The 23,244-nt window shown below is 47.0% G+C and overlaps 1 protein-coding gene across 1 annotated transcript in view; it reads left to right on the forward strand.

Annotated features, from left to right (window-relative positions):
• PLCH2 (phospholipase C eta 2) overlaps positions 1–23,244 on the forward strand; it is a gene marked incomplete at its 3' end in the record, with an annotated part of 135,966 nt that overhangs the window by 100,460 nt on the left and 12,262 nt on the right. The window contains exons 11-15 of the mRNA XM_015410927.1: positions 13,862–13,954; positions 18,607–18,707; positions 19,507–19,608; positions 20,367–20,539; positions 22,898–22,918. Coding sequence (XP_015266413.1) covers positions 13,862–13,954; positions 18,607–18,707; positions 19,507–19,608; positions 20,367–20,539; positions 22,898–22,918 — 490 coding nt within the window. The remainder of the gene's footprint in view (positions 1–13,861; positions 13,955–18,606; positions 18,708–19,506; positions 19,609–20,366; positions 20,540–22,897; positions 22,919–23,244) is intronic.

The following is a 23,244-nucleotide window of genomic DNA, read 5'->3' on the forward strand; positions in this document are numbered from 1 at the left end:
TGCTGAGGCAAGTACTGACACAGGAAAATCTGAGGCAAGGGGGAACCAGGTTGAGTCCTGAGAAAATGTAGAGCAGATGCCAGATGCAGAATGAACCACAGATTAAGGCATCTTGTTGAATTATATGTCTGCAGAAATGATCAGGACTTCAGATGTGCTGCCTGGCAAGCCGAGGAGGGGATTGGCCGAGAGGACAGGAGAAGCCACTGTCTTGCTGCCTGAAATGTTGGGGGATTTGACCTGCCCACCCTATTCCTGCTCAGGCAACATCCAGTGATCTTTGCCGTGCTGGAGATGTATTCCGAGAACGTCAGTTTATGCAAGGATTCAGAAATAGGTCATTCTCCAAACCAGTCCTAGGGGAACTGTGGTTTTTGGACGGACGGGAACCGCAGTCCTTTTTTAATAATCGTTTGGAAAACTCTTAACCGGGGTGAAGCTAGGTGTGTAATCACAGTTAATCCTGATGAATCGGCACCCTGGCATTTGGCTCTGCGGGGACCATTTTGCTCAAAGCACTTAATGGGGCATTGTTGGCTTTCCCTGTAATCACGATAAATATTTATCGCCGGCCCAGATTGCCCCGTTGTTTCTGAGCCACATACCATCCGATGGGCGAGGGGCAATGATGCAGAGAGAACTGCTTTTATTTCCCCTGCGCAGAACCATTAATATCCCTTTTCCGTCAGCTGTCCTGGAGAGCCGGCAGCCGCCGCTGGCTCAATAACGGACCGTTGAGTTTGTCTGCCTGTGGGCAGGAGAAGGGAAGGAGGAGCGATTGTTGACAAGGATTCATCTGGAAAGCCCACCGTTATCGGGGATTTATGGCTGGTGTCCACTCAGTCAAAATAACAGGCCGGGGAAGAGGGAATGAAGGATCGTCTCTTCACTTTTTGCGGAGGGAAGGGGCGGCTTCGGTAAACAGGGCCCATGGATTGATGCTCAGTTGATGGGCGGAATGTAGACAGCGATTCACGAGGCCAATCTCTGGGCAGTTTCCATGGCGCTATCACAGCTGGCTGGTTTCTCAGACTCTTGCAAAGAATGTTGGCTAAGAAGGAGGAGGAGATTGGATTTATATCCCGCCCTTCATTCGGAGTCTCAGAGTGGCTTACGAACTCCGTTCCCTTCCCCTCCCCTCCCCACAACTGACACCGTGTGAGGTAGGTGGGGCTGAGAGACCTCTGAGAGAAACTGCTCTTTCAAGGACAGCTCTGACAGAACGATGGCTTGCCCAAGGTCATCCAGCAGCTGCGAGTGGAGGAGTGAGGAATCAAACCCAGTTCTTCCAGATTGGAGTCTGCACACTTAACCACGGCTCCAAACTGGGCCCTGATCCTGCAAGGCGCTGCTTCTGCTGCTCTCCAGGAGAAGTGCACCCTGTGGAATATTTAACGTAGGCTGCCCATGGTGGAAAGTGCCGTCGAGTCACAGTCGACTGATGGCAACCCTGTAAGGTTTCCAAGGCAAAGAGATGTACAGAGGGGGTTTGCCATCGCGTGCCTCTGCGTAGCGACCCTGGACTGCCATAGTACTAACCCTGCTTACCTCCCAAGATCTGGCAAGTCTGGGCTGGCCTGGGCCATTTAGGTTAGGACTTAACCTAAGTTAGTTACTCTGAAAAGGGGTCCTGAACATGTGTTGTACATTGAGAATGCACTGGTAGGCCGCGCAGGTCCTGTAAGTCAAACCACACTTGATCCAGCCTAATCTAAAGTGAAATAGTATTAAGGTGGAGTCTAACTAAAGAAAAGAGGGGAAATGGGAGAAAGGGGCGAACTGAGAGCTTGGTCATTGTAATTCTGAGATTTCTCCTGTGTTCTGCTGCCGGTGGCCCAGTGATGACCTTATGAATCCTGGCCAAGGTAGCAAATGAGTGACAAAGGGCCAGGCTTCCGTGGCTCTTTGGCCCACACATGACTGAAGCGTGGGAAGAAGTTGTGGAGGAGAGGCCTCCGCGTCACCCCCAGTAGTCTGTTAGTGAGCTGCGCACCTTGAGGGAGAAGGCGGAGTCTCCAAAGATGATTCAAAACATGCCAAGAGAAATATACTGGATGTTTAGTATGGCAATGCGTTTGTGAGTAACCTCTGGAATCCAGCTAGGGAGGACAGGCAGCACTATGTTTGCCAACTTCCAAGTGGTCATACAAAAATATATATATATCACTGTGCAGGTTGACATTCGATGTATTGTTTGGGTGAAACATTTTTCTCTATGTATTGTATGGGTGAAATATATTTTTGATCACATTTGACACCAATATTTAGACAATAGTATTGAAAAGATATATAAAAAGAAAAAGAGCAAAGCATAAAATTGTTTTACCATAAGCATATATTTATTGTACACAATGATATATATTTTTGAATGTCTTCCTGTGACCCTCAGTTTTTGTATTTGCCATTATTAACTTCCAAGTGGGGGCTGAAGATCTCCTAGAATCACAGAGCTGGAAGGGACCAGACAGGCCACCTAGACCAACCCCCTGCTCAATGCAGGATCAGCCTAGGGCAGTGGTGGCGAACCTATGACACGGGTGGTGGCACTCAGAGCCCTCTCTGCAGGCACGCGTGCCATCGCCCCGGCCAGGCCCAGACCATCATTAAAGTGTCGAATTCTCTGCCAAATAATTTTAAGTAAATGAAAGCATTTGGGATTGCTTTCCTTACTATGTTTGGATCATCTTAAGTTAATGTATGAGTTGTTTTTTCTAAAGACCTCAGTATTCAGGTTAAGTTGCCATGTTGGCACTTTGCGATCAATAAGTGGGTTTTGGGTCACAGTTTGGGCACTTGGTCTCTAAAAGGTTCGCCATCACTGGCCTAGAGCATCCCTGACAAGTGTTTGTCCAGCCGCTGCTTAAAGGCAGCCAGTGAGAGATTCTCCTGGGATTACAACTATCTCCAGGAGATAGGGATCATCTGGAGAAAATGGCTGCTTTGGAAGGTGGGCTCTTCTATGACATTACACCCCACTGAAGTCCCTCCTTTCCCCAAACCCCGCCCTTCTGAGGCTCCACCCCTCAAAGCTCCAGGTATTTCCCAATTTGGAGCTGGCAACCCTAATTCTATGGCATTCTAACCCTCTGAGGTCCCTCTCGTTCCCAAACCCCACCCTTCTCAGGCTCCACCCCTCAAATCTCCAGGTATTTCCCAGCCCGGAGCTGGCAACCCTGGGCAGCGACTACCAAAAGGCCCAGAGGGCAGGCAGATAGAGTCATAGGCCAAGAGTGCAGCCTGAGCCGACACATCGGCTGATTGACCTGAAATATTTTTTGCAGCCCCCTCTGTCTCTCATCACTGTGATCGGAACTGTCTTGGCCTTGAAGCCCCCCTATCTGTGAGAAGCAGCGTCTGGTCCACATTCATGAATGAATGAAGAGGAAAGGGATGAATGGCTCCTTCTTGCCTCTCACTCGGGCTCTGCCTGCAAAACACGTTTAATCTGATCTCAGGAGATGTTGCTTTCTGGGTCTGTGGCTCGTGGCGGGGAAATGAAAAGCAATTTTTCATATGCTCTCCACTGTGCTACTTTTATTTTTTTTAAACGCCGGCCAACGTTTCGACCTCCTGCCCTTTTATTATCAGAGAGGCTTGTTTTTAACAATGGAATCAGCGTACGGCGGAAATGGACCTCGTGGGGGTTTCCAAGACTGCGGGTCTATCGGAAACAGATAACGTGGTTTATTCACAGCCTGCCTCAGCCCACGTAGTGTGCCATTCAAAGCGCCGGTTATCACCCTTACAGCCCTAAGTGGTTTGGGGCCGGGATACTTAAAAGGCCACTTGCTATCCTATCACCCTGCTCGTCAGTTGCAATCATTTCCATTTTGATTTTTCTTCTCCCTTGTCTGAAGAGCGCTTCTGACTCCTGATTTTTATGCCATGTTCCGGTTTCGTCTAACAAGTTTCCCTCCAGTAGAAGATACGCATTTTCTCCGAGCCATTTCTGCATCGATAAATCAGCAATAAACCTGCCCTGACCTGGATAGCCCAGGCTGGCCGGATCTCATGAGATCTCAGAAGCTAAGCAGGGTCAGCCCTGGTTAGTACTTTGATGGGAGACCGGCAAGAAAGTCCAGGGTTGCTACGCAGAGGCAGGCCGTAATAAACCACTTCTGAATATCTCTTGCCTTGACCTGGATGGCCCAGATCTCATGAGATCTCAGAAGCTAAGCAGGGTCAGCCCTGGTTAGTACTTTGATGGGAGACCGGCAAGGAAGTCCAGGGTTGCTACGCAGAGGCAGGCCGTGGTAAACCACTTCTGAATATCTCTTGCCTTGACCTGGATGGCCCAGGCTGGCCCAATCTCATGAGATCTCAGAAGCTAAGCAGGGTCAGCCCTGGTTAGTACTGGGATGGGAGACCGCCAAGGAAGCCCAGGGTTGCTATGCAGAGGCAGGCCGTGGCAAACCATCTCTATTTGTCCCTTGCCTTGAAAACCCTACGGGGTCGCCGTGAGTCGACTGTGACTTGATGGCACCTTCCACCACCACAACAGATGACCTCCGAGGTAGCTATTACTTAGATGGGAGACCACCAAGGATGTCCAGGGTCATTCTGCAGAGGCAGGCGATGGCAACTCACCTCTGTTTGTCTCTTGCCTTGAGGGTCGCCATAAGTCAACTGCCACTTGACAGGGGGGGGAAATAAGCAAATATCTATATAAATGCAGTGTAAGTACTGTATGGATTGCCCAGGAAAGACTACAATAATCACCTGCGGTATGAAGGAACTGACAGAAGCAACGGCAAAAAGCAGAGGTCTGAAACAGCTGGCCAGAATAGGGTTGGTCCTGGTGAGGGAGACCTCCAAGGAAGACTCTGCAGAAGAAGGCAAAGGCAAAACCGCCTCCGCTGCTTTGCCTTGCTGTGGTTGCTGTAGGTCAGCTGTGATTTGACAGTACTAAACACACAGACACACACCCCTTCAAAAGTTCCAGGTGAGAGATTACAGGCTGAATTAAAAAAGAAGAAGTTTGTGGCTGAGGTGAGATTTGAATCCGGGACTACCTTTCAGTCGTTACACTGCTCCGCTCTTAGGAATGCCACCAAATTCCTTTTCTTCCCCCACCCCTGCTAGACTTGGACCAGGGACTCCGTGGAATGTGGGAGACGCAGGGTTCTTTTTGTAGCAGGAAATCCTTTGCATATTAGGCGACACACCCCTAATGTAGCCAATCCTCCAAGAGCTTACAGTGGCCCCTGTAAGAAGAGCTCCGTAAGCTCTTGGAGGATTGGCTACATTAGGGGTGTGTTGCCTAATATGCAAAGGAGTTCCTGCTACAAAAAGAGCCCTGGGAGCCCCTTTGTGGTCTAGAACAACTCAGAGATGATGTGTGCACAAAGCAATAAGGGGACTGCGGGATGCCCTGTAGAGTTGCTCCACTGTGGAAGTGTGCCTTTCATACGTATTTATTTATTTACTTCATTTATATCCCGCTGTTTCCCTCGGGGGGGGGGAACCCCGAGTGGCTGACATTGTCCTCCTCTCCTCCATTTTACCCTCACAACAACCCTGCAAGGTAGGCTAGGCCGACCTCTCAGATCCTTGTCCAGAATGCAAACCACCCCGCCGTGCTGTTCCGCCTGTGTATTTAAAAACAAGGGGGGAGGGACTACAACTCTCGAGCCTTCTCTCTTTAGATGGCTTCAGCTGGCCCTCTGGACCTGACTCCATCCTGCCTGCCGCTTGCTGGAGCGAGGCTACGCAATAATAACCTCTTGGCTTTAACTAGCCCAGGATTGGGCTAGCCCATTTCGAAGGCTGTCCCGAGCTCTTGCACCCTGTTCTCCGCACTCCGGTTCACACCCCTCTTCCTTTTTTTTTTCTTGCTGAAAAAAGAAAAGAAAGATGGCGCTACATTGGTCTTGAGCACTGGAGCTTTCCTCCTGTGCTCAAATTTGGGCCTGGGGACGTCTCAGCAGATGACAGTTCTTTGCTGGCTCCCAAGATGGCCAACCTACATTCCGCGTAGCTCTCATGTCGCATCGACTCTTCCTTCTCTCGGAGGCTCAGATGGAAGAGAAAGACATCCAGGCGCCTAAAGTCTTGTTTTTAATCACTGCACCTGAGTTTGGCGGCTTCTGAGCTCCTCCCATGAGCCAGCTACAGCGCTGTTCTCGTCAGCCTCGTCGGATAGTCCTTCTGGGTTTGCTAAGCGGCTCCGTCCAGGACACCGTTCTCTCGCATCTGGCTTCTTCTGCTGCCTCCGTGCCCTTTTATCCTTTGGGAATGGATCCAGCCTCTCCAGTTGCTAGATGGTCGCTTGCCATGCCTACCTCTAGCCCCAGCTCTGTCTGTTGCACTTGAGAAGCCGCCGAGCCTTGGTGGACGGATGCTGGCTTTTAGCCATGCCTCATCCCACCCACAGGGGGCGTTCTGTTCAGTGGGCCTGGAAACGGAGTATCCATGGAGAGCAGGTGAAATAAAACTTCTCCTTTGCCTCTTGGGGGTCTTTCGATATTTTCTAAAACTTCAGATTGTATTCTTCCTCTCCCTGTGGGCTTGTCGTACTTTGGGTTCAGCAGTGAAAAAAATGTGGCTGATACATTGTCACGCTGAAGCAAATCACGCTGTCATTTTTGTAGAAAAGCTACCCGTTTCCTATTTGATGGGTTCTTTTGCATTAAATACAGCTGATTCTGCAGGTTTCCCCCTCCACCTTAATCTTGATGGTTCTCACAGAAATCTGGGGTGTCAGTCAATGTTCCCTCTAAGCTGAGTTAGTGTGAGCTAGCTCATCGTTTTTTAGCCTCCAGCTCACACATTTTGGTCTTCGCTCAGGAAGGATGGCTCCAGAGCAAACTAATTTATGCAGTAGCCAAATCACTCACTCACAACGTTAATGCCAGTAGCTCACAAAGTAGAAATTTTTGCTCACAAGACTTCACAGCTTAGAGGGAACATTGGTGTCAGTTTAACGAATGAATTTCTGAATGATTTCCAAGGGGGTTAATGTATATAAAAAGTCACCCTGTACATGTATATAAACCTTCCTTCTAACCCTGGGGTTTGGTAATCTTATCAAAATTCGACCTTCACTCCTAGAAGGGTAGTAACTGTTGAACAAGGTTCTCATTGGATAAGGGGCTCTCCCTGACCCGCACCTCAGAGCCAATTTGATGTAGTGGTTACGAGCGTGGACTCTAATCTGGGAGAACCGGGTTTGATTCCCCACTCCTCCACATGCAGCTGCTGGTGTGACCTTGGGTCAGTCACAAGTTCTCTCGGAGCTGTTCTCTCAAGGGCAGTTCTCAAGAGAGCTCGCTCAGCCCCACCTACTTCACAGGGTGTCTGTTGTGGGGAGGGGAAGGGAAAAGGGATTGTAAGCCGCTCTGAGACTCCTTCGGGTAGTGAAGGGTGGGGTATAAATTCCATCTCTTCTTCATCATTCCATTTGGAAGGGCAGCAAGAGGGACCTTGTCTGTGTTGGAACAATTACATGATCGGGCGAGTGACAGGACTTGAAAGGTCTCTGGGGAACCTGGATCATTTAAAGATCCATTTCCAGGTTCCAGTCATTTCAACTGGCCACCAAGAATTGCCCCCCTCCAGTAAAAAAAGTCGCTAATCTGTACCACACAGCATTTACGCACCTCTTTATGTGAATGAGCCACACATGCCTATCAGTCACAGTGGAGAAATGCAGGTCTTTCCAATAGAATCGCTCTGCACAATTAACCTGCAAGGTGAGGGACTGAGCAGTCCAGTGAAATCCATGTACCGTGTGGTTACAGGTCCCTTGTATGAGACCAGTTTTCATGTTCCTTTCCCCTGTTCTATTTTACTTTCAGAAATTTGTTCTCAGTGGCTTGTGTCAGTTGTCATGTAGGGACACTGCCCTCTAGAGGGGTAATGGTTTCTAGATTCCATTTTTGATCTTTGGAGTCGATAAAATGGTTCTTGGTCGATTTGTGTTCTCAGAGCTTGAAGCCAATGTGAGTGTGCTCGTCGCTTTCCGTGTCTTGAGCTGGTCTTGTGAATGATTTGAATTTGACCCATTTTACCTTTAATATCCTCTTAAACAAATAATTCTCTGGTACATCAAAACTAAAATAATAGACAGGTAATGTTAAGAACATAGGAAGACCCCAGATGGATCAGGTTTATAATCCACCTAGTCCAGCATGAAGGCCAAAGGTCTCCCAGGTTGTCATACTCCACAATCAGTATTCAGAGCTATACTGCCTCTGAATACTGTGGTTCTATTTACCCGTCGTAACTAATGAGCTATTATCCATTGATGAACCTGTCCCCCAGGAATTTGTCTAATTGTTTAAAGCCATCTGAGTTAATAGTCATTGCTATATCATATGGCAGTGAGTTCCGCAAGTTACTTGTGCATTATGCAAAGGCTCTTTTTGTAGCAGGTACTCATTTGCATATTAGGCGACACACCCCTAATGTAGCCAATCCTCCAAGAGCTTACAGTAGCTCCTGTAAGAAGAGCTCTGTAAGCTCTTGGAGGATTGGCTACATTAGGGGTGTGTGGCCTAATATGCAAAGGAGTTCCTGCTACAAAAAGAGCCCAAGAAGTACTGTCTTTTGTCTGTTCTGAACCTGGTGTTGGTGGAAAGTACTGTGGAAAACCGGTAGGGTTTTCAAGGCAAGACCGGTAGGGTTTTCAAGGCAAGAGCTGTTCAGAGGTGGTTTGACATTGCCTCCTGTGTAGCGACCCTGCTACTGTTTGGAGGTCTCCCATCCAAATGGTAAGCAGGGCCGACCCTGCTTAGCTTCTAAGGTCTGATGAGATCAGGGTAGCCTGGGCTATCCAGGTCAGAAGGTTCTGAACATACTGCCAATAAAATTCGTGGGGTGCCTCTGAGTTATAGCATTTTTGGAACAAAAAAGTTCTGTCGCCCCACTTTTTTCATACCACAAAATAAATGTCTTATTTGTAGAGAGAGACCAAGATGGGTAGTCATGTTAGTCTGTCTGTAGCAGTAGAAAAGAGCAAGAGTCCAGTAGCCCCTTAAAGACTCACAAAATATGTGGCCGGGTAGGAACTTTCGTGAATCATTGCTCACCCCTTCAGATACCTGAAGACGTGAGCAGTGATTCACGAACGCTCCTACCCTGCCACATATTTTGTTAGTCTTTAAGGGGCTACTGGACTCTTGCTCTTTTCTACTTCTTATCTATACACAAAGTATGTCCATAACTTTCCACCCTGTAGTACAAATTTTCCATCCGTGATCAATGTTCCCTTTAAGCTGTGGCATCTTGTGAGCCAAAATTCTACTTTGTGAGCTACTAGCATTAAAGTTGTGAGCGAGCAATTTGGCTTCTGTATAAATCAGTTTGCTTTGGAGCCATTCTTCCTGAGCTAAGGCAAAAATGTGTGAGCCGGAGGTTAAAAACCTGTGAGCTAGCTCATACTAACTCAGCTTAGAGGGAACACTGTACCGTGATTAAACCTCTCACCTTAATTTATCGTTGATTATCAGTAATGGATTAATAACTGCACTCTTTACGTCATATATCTAATTCCAAACTTGGTCCTTGAGTGTGAAAGCCACATGATGAAGCCACATAGCACGTCACCTCCCCAAAAAGTGAAAACTAGAAAAGCTTTCGAGGGGTGGCTAGGATCCTTGAAAAGCTTGTGTAAAAGTCTGTGCCTATGCAGACATCAGAAGAAACTGATGTTGGGATGGCATTTGGGGGCGTTGTAGGGCTCTTTTGAATTGCTTTGCCCCCACAGGAGTTAAAAGGGAGGGAGGAGAAAGGAGAAGATATGGGAGCGGAAGGTGGAAAAGATGCAGGGGCAAAAAAAATGAGCAACCAGAGAAAAGTGGCAGTTCAGGGGGGGAAACCAAAAAGCTAGATGAGACGGAGGGAAGGAAGTAGGAAATGGGGAGAGGCCATGGGGACTGTGATGGGGAGGTAAGGAGAGAAAGCAGAGATAGTGTGAGTCCAGGGAACAGCGAGGGGGTGGATGAGATTTCCCCCAAGCAGGTCCTTTGCGGGTCTCTTGTTTGTACTTAACTGATACTGACCCACTGAGAAAATCCCGAGAATACGTTGCTGCTTTTAAGCAAACTGGCCCGTAGGAAGTTGGGCATCAGGGTGTAAGCTGGGAACTGAGGTTGAACTCAAGGTTCAGGATTTCACAGTGCGGTCCTAGGCAGAGTCACTCCAATCCAAGCCCGCTGAACTAATTCCACAACAAGGTGATGAGAACATAAGAACATAAGAGACGCCAATGTTGGATCAGGCCAAAGGCCCACCTAGTCCAACACTCTGTCACACAGTGGCCAAAAATACCAGGTGCCATCAGGAGGTCCACCAGTGGGGCCAGGATACTAGAAGCCCTCCCACTGTTGGCCCCCCCAAGCACCAAGAAGACAGAGCATCACTTGCCCCAGAGCCCCTATCTATACCTTGTGGCTAATAGCCACCAATGGACCTCTGCTCCATATGCTTATCTAATTCCCTTTTGAAGCCGTAACTGCTTGTAGCCGCCACCTGGCTTCTCCTGGCTTGCTCGGGGCTCCTTGCTATTAACAATAATAATTGTCAAGTCATAACCAACTTACGGTGACCCCATCATGGGGTTTTCAAGGCAAGAGATGAGCAGAGGTGGTTTGAAGCCACCCGCCTTTGCGTAGCGGCCCTGGACTTCCTTGGTGGTCTCCCATTCAAGTAGTAACCACGGCTGACCCTGCGTAGCTTCTGAGCTCTGATGAGCTCGGGCTTCTCTGCCCACCCCATTTCCAATTGACTCCTCCCGGCGCCACAAGACATACATGATTATCTCAGTTGTCTGCCGCAGCCGCTAGGTGCCCGTAGGCTTCACCCGCAATCGGCAGAGGTGCTGCCCCCTGTCTTCAAGGCTCCTTCCCCTCTCTCTGTGCATCTGAGCTTCCGAAGCCTCAGCAACCCATGAGAACCAAGGAGCAGTGAGGAGCGACGAAGGCTAAGAGCAAACAGGCTTATCAGATAGGATTCGAAGTAGGTTTACCGATTATCTCGGCGGAGCGGGGCAAGTAACCCCACAGAAAATGCACAACGATCCACAGAGCTCTAACTGGACCCAGCCCATGGCTCTCTTTTCCTGCTTTCCTTTTTACAGGGCTCTTGTACAATGAGGTTGGGGAACCGTAAGTGGCATCGGGCCACTTGACCGGACAAGAGCTAGAGTCGAGTCTGGTCGCACCTGGAAACCGACAAGATGTGCGGGGTATAAGCTTTCAAGAGTGAACGCTCCCTTCTGCTCCTGTTGGTCAGTAGGCGCTGCTGGACTCGAATCCAGCTCTTCTACTGCAGATCACCATGGCTGCCCTCTGAAACTTTCTTGACTGGACAAGGTCAAGATGACCGAGTCCCATATCCTGGCAATGGGAGTTATAGCACGTGCACTCCCCTTGACTGAAGAAGCTGGCTACCTCCTGTTGTAGATAGCAATCACACCCTCCTTTTGGGGTTTATTTATTTTTACTCAATTGCTTTGCCATTTAGTTTTGTCTGTGTGAGTTTCCCTCCCTTCAAGCCACCCAGGAACAAAATCCCCAAGCCCCAAATATGCCTGAAACAGGTCTGCTAGAATCAATACAGTCTGAAATTAGATTTTGAGTAGCAATTGTTAACAAACGAGAGCCGCCAAGCAAAGGGTTTGTCTCGTTCTGGTTTTCTCCTAACTCTTCACAGTTGTTTATGACAATGTCAGAATACATTTCCCCCCAGCGTCGCTGTCCATTTGCAGGTTCTCTTTCTTTATTTTCAGTAAAGATATTTTGATCAGCACAAGAGTTCATTATTTTTTTTTCTAATGGTGCCCGTTTGGTACGAGCGGGATAATCTGCCACCGTAAATGAATAATGCAAACGGTGCCTCGCTTTAGAAATGCAAATTGGGTGCGATAGGGAAAGCGGGGGTTTTAGCAGCTGACTTGGTAGGATTTTTATTAGCTTTCTTTCTAAATTGTTTATTAATGACCCTGGCTTCCATAGCTGAGTGCTCATGCTTAATGAGGAAGCCAGGTGAGTGAGATTTTTGAGAGACGCAGGGCTGCTACCGGTTGCCAGCACAAAGCAACTGGAGCTGAACACGTACACAGGTAATTTCTGTCTCCTCATTCAGAGTGCTGGGAATATTGTTTCCCGTAATGAAATGAAGTACATTTTTAATGATCGGACGGTTTTATGCTAAAATTCCAGGCTAAGACAAAATGTACAGCCGCATGTCATGAAAAAATCTCACTAGCTTGGAAGCACAAAACATCCGCTTTGCTATAAAAATTTTAAAAATCAAGCCTGTGAAATGTGGTCCAAATGTTCTCCAGTTCAGAGTGAGGGCAGGGAATGTTGCCCTCACTCTGATTTGTCTTGACCATGCAGGCAGATCTGATTGGTTGGGTTGCACCATGGCATCATTATGTAGGCTGAATGATCCCTGATTGGCTGGACCCAAGTAGTACTAGCTTCCTATATTTTTTTAGAAAATGGCACCGAAGGAGCTGCTGAAGAGGAGGTTGAGATTCCTAGAAACTCTGCTTTTCCTCATCCGAAATGTCTGCCTGTGGGATTTTTTCTTCCCTCTTGTCCTTTGCGTTCACTTTCAAAACATGTTAATTTCATTGTCATGCTCAAGTGTCTGAACTCTGTCCTCAAAGTGTTGTCAGTTTACTTCCCAGAGCACGGGAGGGCTTTCAGAAAGCCGAAAGGCAGAGGTTTTTAGCTGATATATTTCTTAAAGTTGAAACGTAGCAGCCAGAGATTTAAAAAAGAAATAATACTGCCAGAAACATCGTTTTCAAGAGTGTCACTGACGCTGCGTTTCCTTTTGTATGTACCAATTTCTGTTCTCCCATCGCATCTGGGAAGCAGGCTTTGCAAGTTTCTTCCCTTACATTATAATGACAGGAAGTTTTGCTAGCATTAATAGCTCCATTGGTAGGCCAGATCCTCAGAGGAGTGGATGATAGCGGATGTGGAGGAGCTGTGGCTCTATGGTAAAGCATCTAGTTGGCACGCAGAAGGTCCCAGGTTCAATCCCCGGCATCTTCAGTTAGAAGGACCAGATATTAGGTGATGTGAAAGACATCTGCCAGTCAGAGGAGCCTGTACTGACCTCAATGGGCCAAAGGTCTCATTCGGTATAAAGCCGCTTCATGTATGGTGTAGTCAATGTTCCCTCTAATCTGTAGAGTCTTGTGAGCAAAAATTCTACTTTGTGAGCTACTGGCATTAAGGTTGTGAGCGAGCAATTTGGTTACTGCATAAATTAGTTTGCTCTGGAGCCATCCTTCTTGAGCTAGGACAAAAATGTGTGAGCCAGAGGCTAAAAAACGGTGAGCTAGCTCACACTAACTCAGCTTAGAGGGAACACTTGGGTATAGTGGTTAGAATTCTGGACTAGGATCCAGGAGGCCCAGGTTTGAATCCAAGAAAACTTGTTGGGTGGCCTTGGGCCAGGTCACTCTCCCTCTCTCAGCCCAGCCTGCCTCACAAGGGGGTTATTGTGGAGATAACATGGATGGTGTAACCTGCTTCAGGTCTCTATTGGGGAGAAGAGGGAGACATCGATCATAAATTCTCTTAGGTTTGTTATGAATAGTTTTTAAATGATGTAATTACCCAAAGTCCTTTGGGGAAAGGATGGAAACATGCCAAAGCAGATAACAGGAATATTTCTGAAAAACACTGTCTAACAAAATGTCATTTGAAAACTCTGGGAGACCGGCCATGTTGGAAGAACTTCCACTGTGACATAATCTGTACAGCAGTGTCTTCTTTCTCTCGTTTTGCTTGTGAATGTTCAGCGTAAGTCTCTCTGGTTGTTCTACAGCTTCTCTGTCTGTCTATCCGTCCATCTCATGACTGATTGCTTTGTCTGTTGTTGTTCTTCGGTCCCGTAGAACAAACATGAGGAAGATGTGGAGTCCGGGGAAGATTCGGTCATCAGCAAACGCCAGAACCGGTCCCTGATGGGCAGCTTTTCCAAGCGCAAGGTTGTTCGTTTATTCGTGGAATCCCCTCCCCCGCAGCCCTGTCCCACACGACTGTCTTCAAATTCAACATCTCCAGAGTCCGAACTCTAAAACGTTAGAATAGAAAAGGGCAACCATTTATCAATTGGATGCTCCTTTTAAAAACGTCCCATCCAGTGGTCGGAGTTTAGGTTAAGTTGGGTTTATATCCTGAGAACATTTCTTGGGATTTAGATGAATGTGAAATCGACATGCATCTAGCTATTTTCCAGAACAATTTTTCCAGTGATAGAATAAAACTTTCCTTTCCCCCTTCCTTCCACTGCCTCCTACTGATCTCCATACAATGCTACTCCTGGGGGAACAGGGCTCCTGAGAAATGATCTACGGGAAGTCTGAAGTAGGAAGGGGGAATAATAGAAATTGCCAATTCAGTCTGGATCCAAGTTCCAAGCCAATGATGTAGATTTCTGAGTGTTCCTGAGGGTTTGTCCATTTGGAGCTTTGTGTTGAGAGAAGTGCTATTGCAGGAAAAGGGTAACATCCCCTCCCCCCGAAACCCTTGAAGGTGTAAAAACCCTCTTCACAGGTATCATTCCCCTAACCCATTGCGGCCTCCATACTGTTTCTTTCTCCTTCCTAGAACGATCCCAGCCAATCAGGGAGCATATAGTCAACCTGATTCCATCACATCACCTTGTATTCTATTGGATTTGGCCACATGTTGATGTCACTGAGGACAAAGGAAGCCCATTTAGAGTGAGGGCATTGCTTCCTGGATTGGTCATGAGGGTATCAGTTATAGCCTTTGTGATGCCAGTTCCAGAGAGGTCCTCCTAGCTCATTTCCCCCTGGTCCAGCCAGTTTCTCTTCATTCCTTGTGACTCACTTGAATAATGACTTAGGACACAAGCAGCTGTAAAATTCCGCTCGAGCACCCCACCGAACAGCAGAATGACTTATGTCAACAGAGTTATTGCTATCAAAGAAAATCCATTTCCAAAGCCTTTTCTGCTCTTAGCGATAACTACCACTCCCTTGATGGCATTACAGAGCTTTCAAACTACAGGTCTCTAATCCCTGCTGTCGGCCGGCATGTTAAATCCTGATTCCTGGGGTCCACTTGGCAAAGGCATATTGTCTTTACAGTTTGTGTTTTTGGGAAGGTGCTGAAGATCAGCAGTCAGGCACCTGTTTTGCAAGCAAAATGGTCTCTAAGTCCGTCAGTAGCATCTCCAGCTAAAAAGATGTTAGGAAGCAGAGCTGGGAAGGACCTCAGCCCGAGGCCTCGGAGAGCGGCTGCCAGTTGGCAGAGATGGTATCGGGGTTAAGCTGGATTAAAAAAGTGGTTTGAACCAGGGGTCGTTTTGTAGAAAAAGAGCTAGGGGGTCTCATTAGCATAACTCATTAGCATATGCCACACACCCTGACATCACGGGAAGTGTGTCATAAGGCCACACACCCTGCCCCCAATGGTACCGGCCGCCCCCAACGGCCTTGCAGCTCAACTGCCGAGCCCCTTGAGGGGCCCGGCGGTGGACCTGCAAAGCCGGCGGGAGTGCAAGGAAGCCCCGCGAAGGCCCTCCCTGGCCCCAGGCAGGCAGGGGTGGGGAGAGGCAGGGAGGAAGCAACTTACCCTCCCTCTTCTCCTGCCTCCTCCTGGCTGAATGAGGGCCGGAAGCGGGGCGGCCGGAAGCAGGGGGCGGGGCTTCGTCATGTGCCCCGCCCCCCGTACCTCACCCGGGGGGACTGCGATCCCCCCCGAAATGACCTCTGGTTTGAACCAGGATTCACGTGGCAAATGCTTTCAAGGAAGGGCCGCATCTCATTGACAGAGCACATATATTGAATCAGAGAATCCCAGAGTTGGAAGGGGCCACACAGGCCATCTAGTCCAACCCTTTGCTCAATCAAGATCAGCCTAGAGCATCCCTGACAACTGTTTGCCCAGCTGCTGCTTAATAGAATCTCCTCCCATGGCTCCTGCTGCTGAGCTGTATCTGAGGAAGTGGGCCTGCACACGAAAGCCTATACCCAGAATCAAACTTTGTTGGTCTTCAAGGCGCCACTGGATTTAAACATTGTTCTATGAGCCATTTCAGTGAGAGACAGGAATTCGAGCAGTGGTTCCTGTTAGGGATCTCTATGTAAACGCAGAGTGAATAAACTCAGCAGAACACTTGTATTCGCTCTGAAGAAGAAACTTTACTAATGAGGGAGATTAAAATTTTAAAAAATACAGGGAAATCATTCTGTCTAGCTGCACTAACCTACCGCTTTACTCCGGCATTTTCTAAGCCTCGTGTGAGGACGAACTAGAGAAGAAGAGCGATGGAATTGAAACCCAGTGCTTCCTCTCTAAACCACCCCCAAAGTATTGATTAGGCAATTGGAGAACCCCAGTGCTAACTAATTATGCGTTTTGTCACCTTGCTGTGGCTGGCTTTACCACTGGGTCCCTAAATTAACTCACTAGGACAAAAGCATGCATAAAACAAGCAGTTAACCCTTTCACGACTATGGAGAGAGAACTTGTAAATCCCAACCGTTCCCAACCTTTTTGAGCCTCTGGGCTTCTTTGGAATTCTGACACAGGGTGGTGGGTGTAATTCAGGGTATTACCCTGGGAGCAGGGGTCCCCCCACTTTTGGGGGCCCCAATCCGCCAACAGTCGGAGAGCCCTGACCAGCAGGGAGAGCCCCACCCCTGAAGAGCCCCGTCATACTCAACGTGGCGATGTGAAGTTGTCACCCATAGAGTTTTTTGCCCAAATGCTAGAGCATCCCCTGCACAACATGCCTGGTGCAATAATGTCACTTCTGGGTGATGTCATCATGGTGCGTGCACCAGAAGATTCCCCACTCCTCCATTTGCAGCTGCTGGATTAGAGAAATTAGAAAAGTCCAGAGTGAATAATAATGTTGAAAATTCACCAATGGTTGGACACTACATGCAGGCAGGTCATAGTGCGAATGAAATGAAGTTTATAATTTTATACTGCCAACAAAAAAAGCCCTTCCAACAACTAAATATTGAACAAATCCTTTTGCAAAAGGAAACTAGATTCATTTACAATTTAAAGACATATCATCCTCATGGTATGAATCAGAGTATGGATTTTACACCTTATATCAATCAATGATAGTTGCCCAAATGAAACTTAAATATGTTGTTTTAAGTGATGGCAGTTCAGTGCACTTGCTGCTTCTGGATTTTTGAGCAGTATGCATGACACTATGACCTTTTAAGAAACTTTGCCTGTGTTGATGCATCCTGAAATTAGGTATAAATTAAGGTGCAGCACATGGCAGGTTAAGGACCCTTAATCCTCCTTGACTGACCATTCTGGCTTAGCATATGCCAGCTTTTGAGACTGGGGTGAGTTTTCTTTGCAGCTCCTAACTTTTCTAATTTCTCTAATTTTTCAAATATTTATATCCTTGTATGCATTCTTACTTGTGTATTGTTCCAATATCTATATTTTGTACGCATTCTCATTTGTATATGCTTTGAATTTGCATTCAGTCCCATTACAGCCATGCTTGAATAATAATAATTCGAAACGCGGCTTCAGGCATCCGGATTATGCGTCGGCTATTGATGGCTCAGAAAATTTGATGATTGGCACTCCAATTTGGACTTTGATATTGCTCCTATGCTGGAGAAGACTGTGACTGTTTCTACTATGATTTATTATTGCACTTTGGCCAATTGATTTATATCATACTTGTTGTTATGCTTATTTGATTTATATTATACTTGCTGTTATGCTTATTTGATCATTATATACTTGCTTAATTGCTTGTGAGTTATTTTTTGCCAAGTGGTCTTCTTTTTTTGTTTCTTGCATTGTACACTGGCTCCCCCCCCTTTTTTGGCTGCGTGTATCAAACACCAGCAAAACCTATTTTATTGGAGAGGACAGTGGGACTAAAGAAGTCAGCCTATGCTCCATGAGAAATGACGACTCTGTGTTTCCAGCAGCAGCCCTTTGAAGGGTGATTGTCCATCTCCAAGTAGATATAATCAGATTATTATTATCATCATCATCATTATTATTATTAACAACAACAACAACAACAACAACAAACTTTATTATTATTGTACATAGTACAACAAAATTAAAGATGCAATCATTTCAGTGATCTACAACAATATTTATATACACTCACACACCATTCACAACTGTCCCATAACTCCCTTAAGATTCACATAGCAACTTAAAACCACCAATGTCACCCAAATTCCAATTTCATACAGCATTTAAGGCAATAATAGCTCTCGAATAAAAACTATTTTTAATCTATTTGTCCTTGTTTTAATTGTCCTATATCTTCTGCCCGAAGGCAGCAGTTGAAACAGGGAATGTTCAGGATGTGACAAGTCCTGCAAAATGTTTTTTGCTTTTTTCAAACATCGAGAACTATACAATTCCTCCAGGGATGGGAGAGGGCAGCCAATGATCTTCTGGGCTGTAATAACAACTCTCTGGAGTGCTTTCCTCTCCACAGCCGTACAACTGGCAAACCAGGCACAGACACAATATGTTAAAATGCTCTCTATTGGGGTTTCTCAGTCGTGGCAGTTTGCTAACTCACTGTCTTCTGCATCCACCTGCAGTTGTGCTGAAAGTATCAGCTGCAGCTTCTCACCCTCCTTGTCTTCCTCCACAGAAAAAAGGCAGCAAACTCAAAAGAACACCGAGCGTAGAAGAGGGCGAAGACGACCTTAACTGTCAAGGAAACTTAGGCAGGGCCTCGGTGCATTACAACAAGTAAGTGGCAATGCATTCTGGGTAACATACAAGTTCACGTACACATACAATCAGATCCTGGGCCAAACTCTTGGTCAAGCTTAACTGCAGCTCCATCTGTCGGAGAAGAGATATTTAAGACCCAATGTGGTAGTTTAGAGTGTCTGATGTTGAAGACTCGGGTTCAAACCCCCACTCGGATTACTGGCTCACTTTGGGCCAGTGGTTCTCTCCCAGCCTTGGTTGAGGAGAAAAGAGGAGGGGGACCATCCAAAATTCCTTGGAGCAAAGATGGGATACAGACCTCATAAATAAAAGTTTTAGAATGCAATTTTCTGGCCTCATGTTTGTAGTGTGAATTCTGAAAATGTAAAGGCCGTACAATGAGACAGAACCTGGAACATGAAGGAGAAGAAAAGCATGTCTGCTCCTGGGCAAAGTTTTAATCTCTTCAGTCCTGTGAATTGCAGAACTAGTCCTGAGAAACTAGTATCTGAAGAAGTGAGCAGTGACTCTTGAAAGCTCCTCCCCTGCCACATATTTTGTTAGTCTTTAAGGTGCTACTGGACTCTTGCTCTTTTCTACTAGTTTCCTGAGAGTCCAAAATTCTGTTTCCACTCAGTTTGGTAGTTTAAAAACAGCTAAGTATATAGATTTTTCTCATTGTCCTTTGTTAGGATAATTTAGTTTAGGGGTTGTTCTTTCTATTTTTTTTTAAGCCGTTGAGGGTTTCTCTTGATTATACACATTCACCTTTTCAAGTAATATTCTAGTTGTCCCTTTCTCCCTCGAATCAGACTTTGCCATCTTGTCCCCGCAGAACGAACCGGCAGAAGAAGACGATGAAGCTGTCTCGTGCACTCTCAGACCTCGTGAAATACACCAAATCTGTTGGGATCCATGATGTGGAATCAGAAAGTAGGTGGAAATGATGAGTCTGCTCCACACAGAAGGAGGAACAGAAGCGAGCAGCCACGAATCTGTTTCGCACAGAGGTCTTCGCCAGTCTGTGTCATGTTCCTTCTGTTTCAATGGAAGACGGCTTTGTTGTTCTCACTCTGAGAGAGAGAGACTGGCACAGTTGAGATGTTGTGCCAAAATTGTGGTTTAAAAAGCTCTTCTGCTATGATTGTCTGAACTGACAAACTATGGTTTGTGACACATCAGCAAACCAGAGTTGGAAACTGTGATTCTGCAGTCCATGGTTGATGCCAACTGCAGTTTGAAATGATGGTCAGAATTGCTAAACTAGGGTTTGCAATTGGTTGACAGACAGGAATCAGAAACTTACGGTTTGGAGAGTGTTAGCAAACTAACAAACTAGCGTTACAGTGATCACTCCTCCTCCAGAGGCTGAATTTAGGAGGGCAGCGCCATCTTAAGTAGAGTTGCACCATTCTAAATCCATTGTCTTCAAAGGAACTTGCCACCTCCCTGTCTTGCCTCACTGTGGGTCAGTTGGGGGGAGCGAGGAGGGTGCGTAGCAGGCCGGCCCAGGAACTGCTGCCCGATCTCGTTATAGCATTGCACGAACTCCTGCACCTGGCCTCACCTGAATGTTTCTGGAACATTTGTAGTGGCTCTGTCATTTCTCCTCTCAAGTTTTGGTTACACTGCTGAAAGTGTTTGTGGTCCTCAAAGAGGCAACCCTCTCCCTCTTCTTGTTCCAGTCTCCTCCAGTTGGCAGGTTTCGTCCTTCAGTGAGACGAAAGCTCATCAGATCATCCAGCAGAAGCCGGTCCACTATCTGCGTTTCAACCAACAGCAGCTCTCCCGGATCTATCCCTCCTCCTACCGAGTGGACTCCAGCAATTACAACCCCCAGCCCTTCTGGAATGCCGGTTGCCAACTGGGTAAGGGTGAAGAATTGAGGGCTATGTAGGGGGGAGCATCTCTGTGTATTTGTTTACGAGTTTGCCAGCCGTTTCAGTCCTCAGCTTTTTGCTCTTGGTTTGCACTGTGTACACAGAATGTTGAGTTAGTCTGATTCAGTACAAGGCAGATGCACGTGTACTGATGGCAGGTTGCCAACTTTGGGTTGGGAAATACCTAGATATTTTTTTGGAGGGGGGAGCCTTGGTAGGATGGGGTTTGTGGAGGGGAGAGACCCTCAGCAAGGTACAATGCCAGAGAACCAATCTTCCAAAGCAGCTGCTTGCTCCAAGGGAACAGATCTTTGTTGCCTGGAGCTCAGTTGTAATACCTGGAGCTCTCCAGGCCCCACCTGGAGGCTGGCATCCCTAGCTGGTGCATCCTCAGCTGTGTCAGTGGGTCAAAGAACAAGCCCTCCCTGGGAGCATTTAATGGTGGTGGTGGGGAATTGCTGTGAGGAAACAGAGAACGGCACACAGATAAGGAATCGGGGGCAATTTCCACAAGGCAGAAGGGAAATCAGATCCAGGATTTCGCAGCAGCAGGCACAGACAGGAAAAATTTGCACCTTTCCCTAGAAAAGAGCATATTTGTTTTCCCATTAAAGGAGTAAAATCCATAGCGATGAGAACAGAACTGCTTGACTGGAAATTGGTTAAAGCTTTGTATTACCCACCTACAGACACAGGTACAAAGGCTGTTTTGAGCAAAAGGGTCACCCCCCCCCAGCCTCCAAGAGAAACTTTGAAGTTGCTTCTCTTTTCATTTAATGACATTTGCATTTATCACTTTTCTTAAAATTAACTTGTGGGGAAATAGTCAGGGTCCCTCCCCCTTCTTGCTTTGTGTTTTCTCTTTGACGATGTGAACGCTTCGTATTTTCACCCTCTTTGAAAAAAAAATTCTAATTTGCCTTTCAGTCCTTTGGAATTTGTCTTTCATTCTATGGAGGGGAAAGTTGGAGAAAAAAATTACCTTCCTTTTCAGCCCAATGTTACCTCCCAGTGCTGCTGAAAGTAACCTAAAACCAATCCTAGATAAGAACATGAGAGAAGCCATGTTGGATCAGGCCAGTGGCCCATCCAGTCCAACTCTCTGTGTCACACAGTGACCAAAATCCAGGTACCATCAGGAGGTCCACCAGCAGGCACAGAACTCCAGAAGCCCTCTCACTGTTGCCCCCCAAGCACCGAGAATACAGAGCATCACTGCCTCAGACATAAGAACATAAGAGAAGCCATGTTGGATCAGGCCAATGGCCCCATCCAGTCCCACACTCTGTGTCACACAGTGGCCAAAACCCAGGGGCCATCAGGAGGTCCACCAGTGGGGCCAGAACTCGAGAAGCTCTCCCACTGTTTCCCCCAAGCACCAAGAATACAGAGCATCACTGCCCCAGACGTAAGAACATAAGAGAATGGCCGATCCAGTCCAACACTTTGTGTCACACAGTGGCCAAAACCCAGGCGCCATCAGGAGGTCCACCAGTGGGGCCAGAACTCCAGAAGCCCTCTCACTGTTGCCCCCCCCCCAGCACCAAGAATACAGAGCACCACTGCCCCCGACAGAGTGTTCCATCTATAGGAACACAAGAGAAGCCATGTTGGATCAGGCCAGTGGCCCATCTGGAGCAACACTCTGTGTCACAGAGTAGCCAAAGCCCAGGCGCCATCAGGAGGTCTACCAGTGGGGCCAGAACTCCAGAAGCCCTCTCACTGTTGCCCCCCCCAAGCACCAAGAATACAGAGCACCACTGCCCCAGCTATATAATGGGAAAGGCACTCAATGGTGTGTGTAATAAGTGAGGCAGTAATAGGGTGGCACTGCACAAAATGGTTTTACAAACTTGCTTGGATAAATGAAAGGGACTGTGGTCTATACTGCTGTGTGTAGCTTATGGTAAGTAGGATCCTGTTTATATGATTTCTGTACCACTTAATCTTCGTGTGAATGGTTGTGCTGTGCGTCAGTTCTTACTGGCGGTTCCGGACTTCTAACATCCTAATGCATGAGTTATGGAATGCCTCATCTTTTGACTTTATCAGCTCACTTTGAGTCCCTGTGAGACAGGCGGACTGTAAATCAGATGAATAAATAAACAATTAGATAAGTATATTGTGTTTTTAAATTTTAAATTGTATTTATTATAATGTGATGTTACCTGCCCTGAGCTTGTTCGCGGGATGGGCGGAATATATATACAATTTTTTTCTTGCATGTGGAGGAGTGAGGAATCAAACCCAGTTCTCCCAGATTAGAGTCCACACTCCTAACCAGACAGACAAGCCTTTATTGGCATATATATATACACACACACATACACACACACAATTGTAAAGTAGGCAATTACAGATCAGAAAGTACAAAATCCATATAAGGTAAAATTGGAATTGCAACATATAAAAGCAGAGTAACAGCATTAAAAAAAACAACCCAATACTTAGTGAGGTAGTCAGATCTCTGCCTCCAAATCAGGAAGTAGCTGAACATAGATACTGTGGCAAGAACCTTCTCTTCCCTACAGAATTTCTCCCCACCTGGATTCGCGCTAGCCAGCATCCAAGACGTTCTCCAGCCCTTTCATTTTCAAATGCCTCTTCCTCCCGTTCTGAGCAGTCAGCTTTGCCTCCAAAAACACTTCATGCAATTGATTGTCTGGTCTGCCCCCCCCCCCCCCATAGCATAC

This window comes from Gekko japonicus, unplaced genomic scaffold (genome assembly GCF_001447785.1).
Source record: "Gekko japonicus isolate JY-2015 unplaced genomic scaffold, Gekko_japonicus_V1.1 scaffold220, whole genome shotgun sequence".
Lineage (NCBI taxonomy): Eukaryota > Metazoa > Chordata > Lepidosauria > Squamata > Gekkonidae > Gekko > Gekko japonicus.